A 17,383-nucleotide genomic window follows, 5' to 3' on the forward strand; every position below is an offset into this window, starting at 1 on the left:
AAAGAAAGTAGAAGGATGGGAAAATGCAAGCACAAAAGGTAAGAAAAGGTCATAGGAAAGCTGACATCAGAATTAGAGAAGGGCAAAGGAAAAGAGGGCAGAAAGAAAAAACAAAAGTGTAGGGAGACACTAGTTTCAGTCAAAGGAAAAGGAAAGTACAGGAACAAGAATGAAAAGGTGAGGGCGAAGAGGACCTTTCATCCTCATGGATTTTTTGAAAAATGACAGGAAGGACTGCAAACAACTTCCAGGGGAGGGGAGGGAGAGTGCATGCATCATTTCAGCATTAAAAAAAAACACCACCACATTTTTCAAAGTCTGAGCTTATAAACAGGTAGATCATAACAGAAACTTCACTACTATGGTTATTATACCACCCATTATAATAATTTAGCATAACTGTCAATAGAACCAAAAGCATACAAGTCATGTTGGCTGCCAACTACAGTTTACCCACTTGTGGCTTTTTTTACCTGAATGTTTCTTCTTGGAGGTGTTCTAATTGGGTCTGCAGCTGCAAGTGCCTACGACCTGCAGGGCTGTTGGGATCTTCTATAGAATCAGACTGATTCAAACGTTCCATCAAAATCTGGTTCTCAGCAAGTAAACTGCTCTTCTCCTCTTGAAGTGCTGCAACCTGTTGTAATAAAAGAACAAACTGGAATAATGGAGCTGTCAGCTATAAAGAGCAATTTTTTTGTGCATGCAACAAAATATTAACACAACCCACAACTGGAAACATACAAGTTCCAAAAACTGTATTTCACAGGAACATGTTGAAACTTTAATACTTTTTCAATTGCTATGTGATGTAACCAATGTACTACAGCATTAGGGACAGTATTTACCATATAGAAAACAGCATTCTTACCTATATTTCTCAGAAACATCTAAAGAAAAATATCTTAGTTATCAAAGAAGATTACTTCACTGTATTAAAGTCTGCCTACTTTTCAAACACACAAGAAAGAGACCACATCCTAGCACCCCATAATAAGTTTTTTTTAACCTGGTTTCCAAAGGAAACAGTGCTTATACAACCACACAGAATATCCAAATCTCTCATGGTCATGCCCTTCCAAGAAATTTTTTAATCCAATGGCCAATTGCAAACAGACTTGGAATAGGAACAGAGGACCTAAATGTAATTAAATTTCTACCAGCTTTGTGAAAACAGGCAGTGGGGCAGGGAACCCAAAGTGCTGTGACTGAAAGAATGGCTGAAGCATGAGCTCATATTATTAGCCACTATACAATCAACATGCAGGTAGGAGGGGAAAAGAGGGAATATAAATATCCCAACAGAAGGAAAAGCTTTGATCAGAGCTTGCATCAAACACACCAAAATCAATCAACCATCAAATACAAATCAGTAAGTCACAAGGCTTCATTAATTCCAATGGTTACTGAACTTGGCTAAAAGCTTGGCTAAAAGCCAAATTATACTTCAAAATAGGAATTCAATGAATTGGCTCTTCTGGGTTCCAGGTTTAGTCTGTTGATGTCTTCCAGATCAGATATGCTCAGTGTACAGTAAAACTTATTATATGCATAGCTGATAGACAAGAGTAACTTTTGATTGGGGTGTAACTTTTTACTGAAATCATTATACCAGCAGAACTCATCCTAGGATTTCTGTAACTCATGAGTTGAGCAATGCAGTTCATTTCTTGCTTGAAGAAAAAAGCTTTATCAGTACCAATCACCTTAATGCTGACATCATTGCATCAATATAAGGGGACATGCACTTTTTGCTCTGCTAACATGAGTAAAGAAACAGCTATTGAGGGTTTGTGGGTTTTTTTAATAAAAAAGTTAGATTTCCACACTACCTTTCTTCAGCTGTCTGAGAATTAACATACTTCTTTCTCAATTTGAAGATGACCTACCTGCATATCTAACTCATGACATCTCTGGGCAATTTCTTCTTTTGTTGCTAGGGCTTCATTTAATTCTTCTGTAGTTTTCTTCAACTATCATAAACAACAAATGTTAGTTTCATAATCACCTCTCTATATATATGATATAACAAAATTCTGAATTATATATGATTGTATAGTCTTTTTTTTACATTTATGTAATATTGAAGCTTTGGAAAGAAAGACAAGCAACTCTGCTTCTATAATGAAACAAAGGAGCAACTGTAATCATTGTTTAGTTTGTCTAACAAAGGTAAATATAGCTGAAGGTGATCTTTGGCCCTGAAACAAAACATTGAAATTAATCATATTTATTCTGTAAACTAAGCCCCTGCCCAAAACCAAACAGCTTAGCTCTGAAGAATCTATTGCCTCTGTACACTGAAAAAAATAATCAATGCCACTTTTCTTTATGGATGCAAAGAATGCAGGATTTCAGTTTTTAATCTACTTTTCAAATACACAAAGGATTGAGAAGTGGAATACAAGGAATAAACAATTAAGGTAAAACCTGTCTAGTAACAGGGAACTACTCTTACTGCACAACAGGGAATGGAATCTTATAAGTAGTGTGGAAACATTCAGCTACATCTCTTTAGAGGACTTTATAATAATTAAAAGACTTATATCTTCCAAGTTTCTGTATGAATATAATTAGGGAAATAAAGAAAAACCTACAAGAAAATTGTTCTGATAAAATATGTACATAGTTAATGCATACATATATATTTTATTACACATGATAAATTTTAGATGGGCCTTCTACTTTTCACAAACAGGATCATCTTCTTCCATTTTTTTAAGTTTAGAAAGGACAGCTGACATAAAAATTAATTCCATCTACCAGAATTTATGTACTTCTACACAGATAACATCATAGCATGATGGAACAATGCAGGTAACACCACTATCTCTCTACTGCTTTAGAGAAAGACTGATGAGATAAAAGGATCAGAAAGCATCAGATCATGCTCTCTAAATATAAACACAATAGTTTTTACAATTTTCTCTAAATATTTCATGCAGGGAAGGGTTTTCTCTCAAAATTTCTTAAAAACATTGTAACAGTTCCCAGAACTGCTTCAAGCATTTTTTTAGCCTCATCTAAGCCTTTTTATTGACTTTGGAAGTGAGACAAGGCAAAAAAAAGTTTTGTTTAGAGTTCATAAATACTACAAACTCTCTTTTGTTTCCTCCTCATTAGCCAAAGATTTCCATTGGTCTTCAGTTTTGTTATATCATAACAGCTTATAACTAATCTTATTTTCCAAAGAGAGTTCTTTTCCTTCTAAACACACATAACGGGTTAACTCAATTTTATATGCCAAGGTTTTATTTAAATACTACATGTACTGCTTCTTGATATAAGACAATAAAATATATTCAGTTACGAATTTTTAGTTATTTTTCAAAACAAAAGGTCTTAAAGAAAAAAATAGTCAAGTTTTATTTTCTATCCATTATTTGACTTTCCCACAAAAATTTCCGACAATAAAAAGGCAGACTGCTTAACAATAAACTAGAATGATTAGGCACTGATTTCCTGTGATTAAAGAAAACGAAACATTTAGTCTTAGATACCTGACGATCAAGGTCAACGTAAGCATCATTTCCAACAGAGACTGGGGACTCTTTACTCATCAACTGCAATTAGATTACACTGGATTAGAAAAAGCATGATTTATTTGTATATTAAAAGCTAACTTTTGATTAAAAGAAGGTTGATCTTAACTTTTGGGAAAGCTTTTTTTCTGATGACAATAACCTTTTTCACTTCATTTTTATACGTGGTATATTAAAAAGAATTATAGAAAGATATCTTCAGAATTTATAATACCTAAAGGAGTATGAAAAACATTACTTACATAGTCATTCTCTCTTCTGAAAAAGCACATTCATTATTTAGCATGAAAGCTATCATATCCTTTGCAGAGCACTGTACTGAAGCAGCATTAAACTAGTAGCAACTATTAATGTCAGGCAAGATAGGTCTTGAACTGTTCTCTGGAAGTGGTTTTCATCTTTCCCCGTTTTGAGAGTCAACATTATTATTAATTTTTGAAACCTCTGTAACCTCCAGATTTGTCTGGAACTTGCAAATTAGAAAGTTATACTCTAGAATGAGTATTTTTAAAATAAACATCACAATCCTTAGAAAGACCCAGATTGACTGACATGCTTATTGGAGAAAAAAAAAAAAAAAGTTTTCTTTCAGGAATCTCACCCACTGATCAACTATACCAGATAAATGGCTAGAAATAAATTTAAATATTACAAAATTAAGACCAAAGGACTCCCTCTCCCAGCAAACAAATTAAGGTGTTAACATTAAAAATATATATATTACAGATATGTTGCAACTAACTCAAAAAGAAGCATTACAAACCCATGCTGCTTATTTCTGTGATAGTTTCAACGCACCAAATGTTTTATGAGTTTCTCCTACTGACTCATGAAAGTTAGGAATTAACCTAGTCACCTAGCCTAAACAAAACCAGGGCAATATTCTTCCCCTCAATGTAATTCTCTAGGCTTACTGTCCAGTCCAGTTACTCTCTCCAGAGACAAGGCAGGGCTTCCATTAATTCCCTCTAGAAGCCAATGCTTGCATTCCATTTCACTGCCAAAGTTCTTGTGATACACAGTACAGAACTTTCCTTTTCTCTCCATCCCTTCTGTTTCTACTACTACTTACAAAAAAAAAAAAAAAAAAAAAAAAAAAAAAAAACTCCTTGTATTTGACATTTACACCATTCAAATATTTATATGCTTATATTTCTTTTCCTTTCCTCCACTCCTTAATAGGGATTTAGCCAAGTACTAAATATTTAAATTTCATCTAATCTTTTCTCAAAAGTTCCTCCAGGTCCTGACCATATTTGTTGCTAACCATTGAATTCCTTCCATTTTTGCCTACATTTCTATGATGACAAGCTACTTGGAAATGAAGCATTCCACATACAGAGCCCAGATGCTTTAGAAAGTCCCTAGCCTCAGAACTGGTATATCTACAAATGTCACATGCCTTTTTCATTATTGCATATTGCATTGCAAACCTGTATTGAATTTACAGTCAAGGTTTGAGAGTATCATACTGCTATCCAAAACAGGAATTTCCAATCCCTCCCTCTCTGTGATGTCTATGCATATTTTAATTGCTCTATTTCACTAGTTTACATCTTTTTCCACATGACTAATGAAGATGTTAAGACTAACCAAACACTGACCTTTTCTCCTCCCTCCATTCTTTACAACATTACTCACAAAAATCATTTCCCCACTCCAACCACTATTACCCTTTGAGACAGTGCTCTTCGACTGGTACGCCAAAAACTAAACAGTCTGCAAAGGACAATAATAGGCCACTGACAGTCACCATCTCCTTTCTGGCCCTAGTACAACTTCCTCTTTAGAAACTCAGCTGAAGAGCCCTGCCCAAATCTTGCCTCCAGAGTAGGAGATGAGGAATGGAGAAAGCTGTAAAGGCCACTAGAGGCCACTGTGGTGTCGCTGCTTTCTATGGATGACTGCAAAGGAAGGAAGCAGAAGCCAGTAACATGGTAACCCCTTTATACCCTATTCTCCAATGCCTTCTGCTCCCAGACCTTCCTATGCACCAGATACCTTAGCGAGAATGTGAAAGAGGACACTGGCTGGAGGGGAAGGGTGGGGGAAATCGGAGGGGGGGGGCATGAGAGGTACGCAGGATTTGTGCAAGAAAGGTACATCAGAAATCTGGAGTACAGACATATCCTGGGACATGTGCATAAGGCACTGAGGGCAAGAACCAGAGATGTGTGCAGATGATGGACTCATGGCAATGATAGAAGGACAAGAAATTTTATCTTTTGGCACTGATATGGTGGGAAAGCCAAAGAAAGTTCTAAGGGACTGACTGAGTGGCTAGGGGAGCCCTACAAAGTGAACCAGACAAGCAGTAGGAACAAGATAGCTGGATTAGTCACAAATAACACAGGGATGAGGCTTTTGATGCAGGAATGGGCAATGATATACCACAGTCAAGAAAGGGTAATGGTACATGTGAATGAATGTCTTGACAGGGCTCTGCTTCTGGCCTGCCACTTCCGGTTTTCTCCCCCTTTAGAGAAACACTTCCCCCTAAAGAGATCAGCCAGTAGGGTACAATCCCACTTAACTATACAAACTAATTTGATTTCCACAAAAATTGCTGAAAAGTTCAAGAAATGCTTTAATGAATACTGTGCAGATGTGCATGTCTTCTCAAATGCATACCATACTTTCCATTCATTTAAAAAAAAAAAAAAACAAATTGGCCTGTTTTCTCCTGTTTTTCACATTTTTATAGTATCAGAGCACAACTGACTAGTAACATTTTAGACTTTTCCTTCTGAACTGTTTATCCCATCAATATATTGGAACCTAAAATTTGATTGTACATTAGTCCTTTCTGAAGACATACTTCCTATTTATTTATTGCTAATCTGATGAATTAGTTGAATTGTTGATTTTTAAACCAAATTTATTTAATGTGCTCTGTTATCCATCTTCTTGACCATGTCTAGAAATTAAGACTTTAAAATAAAAGAAGTATGCACTAGAATAATCAAAATATCATTTAAAGTCAAATGAATCTATTCTCTGGTAAAGAAGTCATTCCCTAGTTTAAAAAGACAATAACCTGGACAACAAGATAATTTTTAAATTTGTATTTTGGTATTTTTATGAAAAATAGTTGCCATTCCCTATTCTATTCAAGCCAGCACTTTATACCTTTTCACACCCACAGCTTTTGCAAGAAGCCTTACAAAAATATTTGCAGATCTGCTCATTTTGCTATTAGAACCTTTAGTTTTAACTGCTTTGCTCATGAAAGCTGAGAAATTTGTGTTATCACAGATACATAAAGATTTGGGGGGGGGGGGGGGGGGGAGTGTTAAGACCAGCAGGAAATCTGTATACATGAACATCCTGGATCATGAACTCCCCCCCCCTCTTTTTCCATACATGTGATTTGCTTTCTGTATTTTACAAATGTAGCAGCATCACTTATTTTATAATGTAGTAGCTTTAAAATGTTTGCTTCATATAGAGTACTTTTACATTTCTTTATAGTGTGCAAACTTGCTTTAATCTCATGTTTCTGTTCTCAGGAGTGTGTATCCAAGGACATATGACATGCTCTGTATCCTCTAATACCTTTAATACAGGAGGCCCTCCCCCCCAAACATTGCTGATAGGCCCAATTAAAGGTTTTTCCATCATTCAGAAACCACTTTTACTGAAGACAAGAACCTTAAACAGTCAGGCCACAATATAGAAAAAACGACAGTTTCTGCTTTGTAGAAACAACACTCTTAGTATCAATCCAGAAAGCAGGTCCAGCTTGCTATATAACCCCAGACAAGTTTTGGCACTACCTTTAGTACCTAGTTGTAAAGAGCCTATTCTGACTGCCTACTTACATAGAGAAGAGAAAAAAACACCTGTTGAATAATCAAGTTCAGAGATGTTCTAAGCAGCAAAGGCATTTTCCCCCCACTATCACTTTTAATTGATGAAGAAACCTTAGCCACCCAAATCCTTAATTACCTAAAAGGCTTGGGAAAGTAATTTATCAAGAACATCAAGAAAAACGGAAAAATATATCATTTCAAAAATTATTTTTGCAGCAATAGATTTTTAGAAAAAAAAATCTGTAAATTATGAAATTAAAAAAATGCTATACTGTGCTTTAGAAAGTGCTAGGCATATTTTCATTATTAAAGTTTTACCTTACACATTTAAATAAACGATGGAAGGAAATGTTCAAGAAACAGAGGAAAATATTTTAAATAATTTTACCAATTAAAATTTCATACATGAAGTGCTCACTTTACTAAATGAAAACCAGCCCTTTTTCACACACTAATGGAGAAGAGACAGGCCAGATGCTTGTTCTACTATGGCTTGACAAATGTTTCCATGATTAAGATGATATATCAAAGCCAATAAATCATAAAAAAGCAGTTACATGTACTATGCTGAAACAGAAAAATAAATTACATAATAGATTAAAAACAGATTTAAAGGAGTCTTTTTACATAGCTAATATTGAAAGACATTGAACTGCATGTCAAATGATTTGAAGTGTTTGGCTTAGGTGACATATATCAATTTTTCCAATATGCAAATATAGCTATTTTATTAGCACTTCATTTGAAGCATCTCAGAGCCTCCCCATTTGATCCTGAACATCTCAAACTTCTAACTATTTTGAAAGACAGCATTAAAACCACTTGTATCTGCACTAGTCCTTGAAGGGGAAGCTCTGCTCCAGGAAGACAAACCCTCATCCTGTGGTTTCTCTTTCCCTCCCCCCAGCAAAGGGCACAAATACTAAACGAGTTGCATGCCTACTGGTCAAATTACAAAAATTGTGGTCATTTGTGATCTAGATATTTTATCAGACTAAGTTAGCTTTCAGGAGATTCCTTATTCTAAAATTGCAAATTCTATGATGTCCCTTGTTTATTTACTTCCAAGTGAATTCATCAAAGTGGAAAAAAGTATGGTTTTGTACAATATTGAAAGGCTGAACTTTATACACTATGAGCTCTCTAACATACCTCCTGAATGGCTGTCATGACAACATGTTGAACTGATTCTTCCATCATCATTATGGTCTGGATGTACTCTGAAAAGAGATCATTCTGACATGTTACTATTTAAGTTTGAGAAAGTCACACAGAACATGAGATCAGTAGTCATATCTTTCCTACAAGCTGAGCAGGTGCTACAGATGAGACTGAAATTTTTAATTACCATTCAAGTCCCAGGCCAACAAGCTCAAGAACACATTAAAAATAAGTCTATTCAGACATAAATCAAGGCTCACTGGAACACTGCAACATGCACATGTTTGTTTGTTTGTTTTGCTATGTTAGACATTTTTTTCTTCCCCATCTCAAACATTACTTCCCAAAAGAACTGTCTACCCTCCAAGTGCTTTCTCCCTTTGTTTCTGAGCTATTCAGGCAAAAGAAGAACATAATCCAAGGATGGGTTGTCTTTTTCCCATAACTTATGGAAACTTATTAACTTATTTCTTTTTCCATAAGAAATAAGAACACAAATCAAGACTATATCTCTCCACTCTTTCTTCCTCATCTATATATAGATGTGAGCTGTACTGGAAGTATGCTGCAAGAAGATTGAGTGGTTAGAATGCAAAATTCTGATGTTTGGACTGAGTCAAGAATTCATGACTTGCCCAAAATCCTATGGATCTGAGACAGCTTTCATGACTTCTTTTATTTATTTATTTATAAATGTCATGCGTATCATTTTTATGATTTGCCTAAGAGAAAGATGTTGGAAATCAGACACCTCAAAGTGATTTAGACTGTAGTGATCCTAACTGGAAGACCATTGTACATCAAGGAGTTAGTGATCCCCATAACAGCTGACTTGAGTAGGCACAGGCCTGTGCTGTGCTGCACGTATCCCTTGGCTGCAGGATAAACTTAGCTGGCTAATCGCAACAAAGGAGCCTGTAGGCAGCTCCCACTTGGCACCGGCAATTATGTCACCTGCATGTCCTTATCTTTATCTAAAAGTGAAGCAGCATGTTCTCACGTGAGCATCCTTTTGCTTGACAGTAGGCATGGTGAATAGAATTGTTTTCTTCTAAGAAAATCCTGTAAAAGCTCTAAAGGCCAAAATCCTGGTGAACCTCACCATGGGTGGGAGCTGTGCAGCATGCCGTGTCCTGATCTTACATCCATCCCTTCCAATGCTGTATCATCTCGGGGTTGCCAGCATCAGAAGGGATGTAATATTTAATTGCTAATCTTGTATTCCACTCCTATCTTTGAATATTCTGATCAAACATCATATTATACCTAAAGATTCAAGTGAGCATTCTTTCTTACCAAGATCCAGAAAGAACTGGCACCTACCCGGTGCACAGAGACTAGGCACAACAGTAATTAATGCCCAGTGACAGGATGAGAGGCAATGGGCACAAACTGAAACACAGGAAGTTCTGTCTGAACCTGAGGAAAAACTCCTTTACTGTGAGGGTGACAGAGCACTGGACCAGGTTGCCCAGAGAGGTTGTGGAATCTCCATCCTTGGAGATGTTCAAAAGCCGTCTGGACAGGGTCCTGGGCAACGTGCTCTAGGTGACCCTGCTTGAGCAGGGGGGTTGGACTAGATGATCTCCAGAGGTCCCTTCCAACCTCAATGGTTCTGTGATTCTGTGAAATGCCAAGAAACTATCAAAGGAAATGGGGAGAATTTAGAGAATTTAGAATTCAGAGATGATAACTAAGCAGTCAGTTGGAAGAGAAGAGGCTTAAATTAAGTTATTTATGTGCTTATAGAAGGGAAATCACCTCTTTTCTAATTAAGAGAATGGCCAGACTTTCTCCAGCTTAAGAGAAGAATAAAAGGAGCTTCAGGATGACAGTTTAAAGCAATTTAGATCCCTGAAAAAACTTGAAAGGGGAGAGAAAACTTAAAACATAAGATACATCATAGAAGAGAAGGACAAAAGGCTTGAAACCCTAGCTGCCATTTTGCCAGAAAGGAAACAGAAGTGAAGTGTATTTAGGGAGAGACAGTCTTTGATATAACTTTAGCGTAAATACAGTAAGCAGTTTTTTTCTTTCATGTATCCACCTACATCTTTTCTGAACACGTGCAACGTATCTATTTTAAGTGTTATGAATAACTGTTTGCATTTTTACCTTAACCTGCCTTGAGTTAAGTGTAATTTAAGGTAACTGGATAAGAAGATGACATCATACACCCAAGGATGCAACAATGGCCCTGGAACACCTTAAGAAATGCTTCAACCATCCAGCAAATCCTCTACTGTATCTGGAGGGAAACAGAATGGGTCCTTTTGACCTGTGCAGGTCAGATAGAGAACTGGCACCACAGAAGCCAGAGGAGACAGAAGTGTCTTCCAGCAACTGCTAGGGTGGGATTCAATAGCTTAAATATAGGCCTCTAGTGTCACTTTAGCTGCCCTTGGGGTATCATGCCTGGCCTCCAGCTACTGTTCCAGAAGGGCACACTGTACCATAGTCCAGTGTCATATTTGCCAACTCTGTGGCAAACACTTTTTTTTTTTCTTAACTACCCAGAGCTACCACACACATGAATAGTTAAAGGTTGGGGACAAGAGTTTTCGTTTGTGAAGTTCTTTTTCAGATGAGGGAACCCAAACTGAAAATATGCATGTTGAAAGCAAAACTAATTCCACATTTCCAGCCTGCAAACTTAGTGAAACTCATAACATAACAGCACTTGTTATCTGTAAAATGAAATGGTGTCATGATTTAGAAAGAGTAAATTTGTCTCTTATAGCAACCTGAGAAATATCATTTTCCCTTGGCAAGTTAGATTTTCATTAACTGGCCTGGAAGCAAAATGTACTTTCAAAATTTAATACCTTGTTTCTGTTCACAATTCACAGCACATCCCAAAATGAGCTGAAGCATTCTCCCAAGCTCTGCAGAATCAGAGTGCTCTCCAATCAGGTTAATATCAGGAAGGGTGAAGTCATTAATCTGCTGCCCTAGAATCTGCATAAAGACACAGTACATACATCTGTACAGTACTATAAATATACATACAAATACATTACAAAATACAAACATGATTCAGAGTCAATAGGAAGAACTCACTTTCTACTTTGGCATAGTTTTCAAATCCATCTTAAAAAAAAAACCTAAATAAATTGCATAACAAAGGGGGGAAGAGGGGGGAGGGGGGGAGAGGGGGGGGAGAGGGGGGAGTTTAAGTTTCACATGCATTTACTTGTATTACCTGCATTTTTAATGCAATGCTTTTTTTTCTAGTAACGATACTACAGTTGGTTTTTTTAAGTTGTTGGGGGAAACTGAAGAGAAGCAGTATATCACAGAATCACAGAATGGTTGAGGTTGGAAGGGACCTCTGGAGGTCATCTAGTCCAACCCCCCTGCTCAAGCAGGGTCACCTAGAGGAGGCTGCCCAGGACCCTCTCCAGATAGCTTTTGAATATCTCCAAGGAAGGAGACTCCACAACCTCTCTGGGCAACCTGGTCCAGTGCTCTGTCACCCTCACAGTAAAGGAGTTTTTCCTCAGGTTCAGACATATTGGCTTGAACTATTAAGAAATGGAGGAAGCAAAGAAGCAAATTTAGGATTATGAAATAGATGTAATGCAGACAAGCTTAATACAGCAACAAAACTCAATGAGATGTACAACAAAAGGAAGGTTGGTCTCCAGAATAAATATTTTGTGATCAAAGTGAGCACCTTTCATTTGAAGAAAATAAATACTAGAATCTTTTACCAAAAGAATGAAATTTTAGATTCCAAAGCAGCAAGATTCCAGGGACCTCATAAAGCATACAAGAGTCTGAATAGGAACCTTTAGCCTGCTGTTCTTCCATATTATAATAGACAAGACAGCCAGTGTAGGATAGCTGCTGAGAGACTCTCCTCTTGGCTGTACTAGGTAAAATCCAACTATATACTGTGCAAAAAGGCTTTGCCAGGGAGGGGGAAGACCCAGATAACAAAAATATAAGCACGACCAGTAGCAAAATAAAGTACATCTCCACTATCACTACAATCATCACTTCAGTGTGTGTGTGTGGGGGGGGGGGGGGGAATGGGGTCATACTTACAGATGTACTTTACCTTTGTACAATTTAGTTAATCAATCATTATAGCCTGCAGCTTGCTGACTTAGCAAGGTAATGAAGTTGTCATATCAGAAATTTAACAATCATACATACCAACTAGCTGAAAAGAAGCTGCCATCATTTTGTCATAGCCATATTAATATTCTATGACAGAACAATTTAACTATAATGTATCAACACTCATTAATCCAGAAACTATAAAGAAACTGTTCTTTAGCATTCTTCAAAATAGAAATATTTGACAAGACTATAATGAAAAATTATTTTAAAACATCAAATGAAAAGTGAAAGTAGTTGCAGACTTTGTGCACTGGGGCAAGTATAAGGACCCATACTGAAAAACTTATGTCAAAACCCACAAAAATTTCATTTTAAAATGTACTTATGGCCTTCTAATAAGGTTAACTACAATCACCTGAGTCAGGACATAAAACATTTCCTCAAACATAAATTCTCAAAATTGTAACCTCAGGATGGATATTCAACATGGGGGGGGAGGGGGGGCTGAACATTACTGAATATGGACTTACAAATCTAACTTCAAGTACTCATTTGTTTTAGAAAACGTGTGAAGGCATGGGGGCAGTGAGGAAGTGTCTGGAGGACAGCTCTCAGTTTCTCTGTGAAAGCAGCACAACTGGGACTCATCTCAAGTGCCTGTACACAAATACACACAGCATGGGGAAACGAACAGGAGGAATTAAAGTCCATGCACAGTTGCAGAGCTCTGATCTCATTGGGATTACAGAGAAGTGGGGAGGATAGCTCACATGACTGGAGCGCTGTCATGGATGGATACAGGCCCTTCAGGAAGGTCAGGCTGGGAAAGCAAAGAGGAGGGGATGTGCTCTATGGAAAGGAGCAGCTTGAATGCATGGACCTTTGCCTTGGAACAGGTGATGAGCCAGTCAGGCACCTGTGGGTCAAGATCAGAGGACAGACCAACACAGGTGACACTGTGGTAGGAGTCTTCTACAGACAGCCTGATTGAGAAGTATATGAAGCCTTTCTTAGAAAGTGAAAAGAAACTTTACAATCACAGGCCCTGGAGACTTGAACCACACAGATATCTGCTGGAAGGGCAACATGGCTGGGAGCAAACAATCCAGGAGATTTCTGGAGTGTAGTGAAAACAATTTCTTGATGCAGATGATCGATAAGCCAACTAGGAGAGATGCTCTGCTGGACCTGTTACTCACAAACAAGGAAGAACTGTTCAGGGATGTGACGGTCAAGGTCAGACTTGGCTGCAGTGACCACAAGATGGTGGAGTTAATCCTGACAGAACTGAGGAAGACAAATAGAAGAATCACAACCCTGAACTTCAGGAGAAGAGATTTCAGCTTGTTCAGCTATCTGCTTACAGGGGGACTGCCCTAGAAGGCAAAGGCCCGGGACCGCTGGCTGGTCTTCAAGGACAACCTTCTCAAAGCACAACAAATGTCCATTTCGACATGCAAGAAGTTGAGCAAACATAGTAGAAGGCCAGTATGGATGAACAGGGAACTCCTGACTGAGGGGAGAGCAGTGGATGTTGTTTACCTTGACTGTAACAAGGCCTTTGACATTGTCTCCCATGGTATCCTTATAGCCAGATTGGTGAGATACACACTGGATAAGCAGACAATAAGGTGGATGGAAAATTGGCTGGACCATTCGGCTAAGAGGGTTGTGATCAGTGGTACAAAGTCCGACTGGCAGAGTAACTAGCAGCATCCCTCAGGGATGGATACTGGGGCCAGTACTGTTTAATATCTTTACTAAAAGCACCGGACGATGGAATGGAGTGCACTCTCAGCAAGTTCATAGGCAATACGAAATTGGGGGAAGCAATCAATATGCTGGAGGGCAGGGCTGCTATTCAGAGGGACTTGGACAGGCTGGAGAAATGGGCTGGCAGGAACCTCATGAAATTCAACAAGGACAAATGCCAAGTCCTGCACCTGGGCTGAAATAACACCCTGCAACAGTACAGGCTGAGCACCAACTGACTAGAAAGCAGCTTTGCAGAAAAGGACCTGGGGGTCCTGGTGGACAAGTTGAACAGGAGGCAGCAGCGTGCCCTTGCAGTCAAGAAGGCCAACTGCATATTGGGCTGCATTAGCAAGAGTGTAACCAGCAGATCGAGGGAAGATATTCTTTTCCTCTATTCAGCATTTGTAAGACCACACCTGGAGTCCTGTGTCTAGTTCTGGGCTCCTCAGTACAAGATAGGCATGGACATACTGAAGTGAGTCCAGTGGGGGGCCACCAAGATGGTTGGGGGCTGGAGCACATGATGTACTAGGAGAGGCTGAGAGCACTGGGTTTGTTCAGCCTTGAGAAGAGAAGGCTCAGGGGAGACCTTATTGATGTCTAAAACTACCTAATGGGAAGGTGTAGAAAATATGGAGCCAGATGCTTCTCAGGGATGCACAGCAATAGGACAAGAGGCAACGGACACAAGTTGCGACAATGGGAAATTCTGATTTGATATAAGGAAAAACATTTTGCCCCATGAGGGTGGTCAAACACTGGAACAAGGGCACAGAGAGGTTGTGAGATCTCTGTCCTTGGAGGTATTCAAACCCCAACTGGGCAAGGCCCTGAGCAACCTGCTGTGGTTGGCCCTGCTTTGAGCAGAAGGTTGGATTACATGACCTCTGGAGGTCCCTTCCAACATACATGATTCTATGGTAATGCAGGCAATCAAGTTTGAGAGGGCTAACGCATGAGAACAGGCTACAAGACATCTTGGATGCCCAACACTGAAAAAGTCCAGACCTAATAAATCAATAGACTATATTGTACATTGAAGAGAATAACAAAAGGAAAGTAAATGTAGATTACTTAAGACTGTTCTTACCTCATGGTTATAATCCAATATCCCTTTTAAAATTTTCTTCAAGTTGCTTACCTATTTCACATGAAGAGGAAGGAAATATATTAAAAATGCAGGAAACACCTAAATAGATGATCCTAAGTTACACGAATACAATAAGGCCACAGAGTAGACAATCACAAAATAAACCCTCCCACACTCCACCATCAAGAATCATACAATATACATCTATTTGCATTCCAATGAGAATTTCTGTCTGAACAGTTTAAATTAGCATCATAGAAGTTATGAGATGGTCCCTTGTGATCAAATTTCTAGATGTGATCACAAGTCCACATGAAGCAATGGAACCCAATTAAGTCTATGAAAAGAAAAAAAAAGCAAAACTACATATCGCATTGTACTGAATGGGCTTTAGATCAGATACTATGCTTTTCTAAAGGAAGCCTTCTCTAGAGTACTTCTTTATCTCAGGATGTTTTGATTTTTAAAAATTAAGATTTTCTTTTCCTCTCCCCTTTTCTTGAAATATCCTGGTGACTCTTACTCTCTAGAAATATGCACCTCCAATTACTTTAAATAAATAAGTTTAAATAAATAGTTTCCATAAAGACTTCCTGAAGAGGGAGAGAATGGTTAGAGTTGAATTGTCCTCAGTAATCATGTCCCAATTCAATTAATCTTATCTCAGACCTAAATAGCATACTGTCCTCTTACAGAGTAGGTGATTAGGATTCACAAGATGCCTACTACTGACAACAGCATCCAAGTCGTGACATGAGCTGCACAACAGGGGGTGGGGGGGGGAAGGGAATGACACACACAACACAGAACTCCCAACTTTTGACCTTCTTTAAAACCAAGGATGTATATATGTGTATATACATATATATACACATATGTATGCACATATGTACATGTGTGTGTGTCTGTGTGTGTGTATGTGTACATATATATATATATATATATATATATATATATATATAAAAAATAACTTTTGGCAGTGGAGAGCCTCTTTAAGTTATTTATCTTCCAAAAAGACCTGAGAAAACACAGCAGAAAATAAATTAAGAGGCACTATACTCATATTCAAGGACAAATTATGAACTCCAACATAGCCAAAATGAGAGCTGCTGAAAGCTAAACTCAGTTTCTTTCCAGAAAGAAGTCTAAGAATGGAACAGGCTATTCATCCTGAAAGCTAAAGGAGAGCCCCAAACTCAAAAGTGGTAATGGTCTGACCTCATTCCTACTAAACCCACCCCTTATGGAAACCAGGAGTCAAAAACTGACCAACTACAAGCATATATAAAACATCCCCAGAAAATGTTTAGCATTGTCTTTGTAATCATTGAACCTAAAGTTATACTAAAACAGACATTTACCTAGACATCTAAAAAGACATACCAAACACTCCAGCAACCTAAGATGAGAACTAGAGATGCTACATAACAATCTGCAAACCACAGCTATTTCTGTCTCTCTTTTAATGGGATGTACACAAATCATTAGTTTATCTTCAGGTGTAGTCCCCCTCTCCTGCCAGCAAACACATTATTTTTGGTGTAAGAACTTCAACAATTTCCTAGCTGATTGCCAAACAGTCCAGTCCCCACCACCTCTCTCAGTGGTCATGCACTGTCATAAACAAAGTCTACAGCAAATTTAAGAATTACAATATAAAATGATTTTCATATCATTGCAAAGAATATTGTGCTGATTTGAATATCAGTTTCAAACTTGATTCATTAAAAACCTTCCAATTTGTAATTTACCTTAGGCTGCTGCAGAAAGCACCACAGAAACCAATGGGCCATGCTACAGAATTAAAGTCCAGCTTAGCAACAAACACATTGAGATGAACCTTGAAAATATCCCAAAAGAGAGTAATGAAATGAAAAGCACTAGCCTAGAAAATACTTCTTTTCCCCTCTCCCCCATAAGCCTTATTTGAATCAAATAAGATTCAAAATGCTGCT

At 38.0% G+C, this 17,383-nt stretch overlaps 1 protein-coding gene across 7 annotated transcripts in view; it reads right to left on the reverse strand.

The window, feature by feature from the left end:
• LOC135324422 (protein Hook homolog 3-like) overlaps window positions 1-17,383 on the reverse strand; it is a 91,371-nt gene that overhangs the window by 42,935 nt on the left and 31,053 nt on the right. For 6 of the 7 annotated variants that reach the window (XM_064500696.1, XM_064500693.1, XM_064500692.1 and 3 more), the window contains 6 exons: window positions 15,429-15,479; window positions 11,341-11,473; window positions 8,507-8,574; window positions 3,501-3,563; window positions 1,890-1,973; window positions 474-637 (listed from right to left, as the gene is read on the reverse strand). In XM_064500696.1, the coding sequence (XP_064356766.1) occupies window positions 474-637; window positions 1,890-1,973; window positions 3,501-3,563; window positions 8,507-8,574; window positions 11,341-11,473; window positions 15,429-15,479 (563 nt within the window). The remainder of the gene's footprint in view (window positions 1-473; window positions 638-1,889; window positions 1,974-3,500; window positions 3,564-8,506; window positions 8,575-11,340; window positions 11,474-15,428; window positions 15,480-17,383) is intronic. The other variant, XM_064500695.1, reaches the window with a different exon arrangement.

The sequence above is a fragment of the Dromaius novaehollandiae genome, chromosome W (assembly GCF_036370855.1).
Source record: "Dromaius novaehollandiae isolate bDroNov1 chromosome W, bDroNov1.hap1, whole genome shotgun sequence".
NCBI lineage: Eukaryota > Metazoa > Chordata > Aves > Casuariiformes > Dromaiidae > Dromaius > Dromaius novaehollandiae.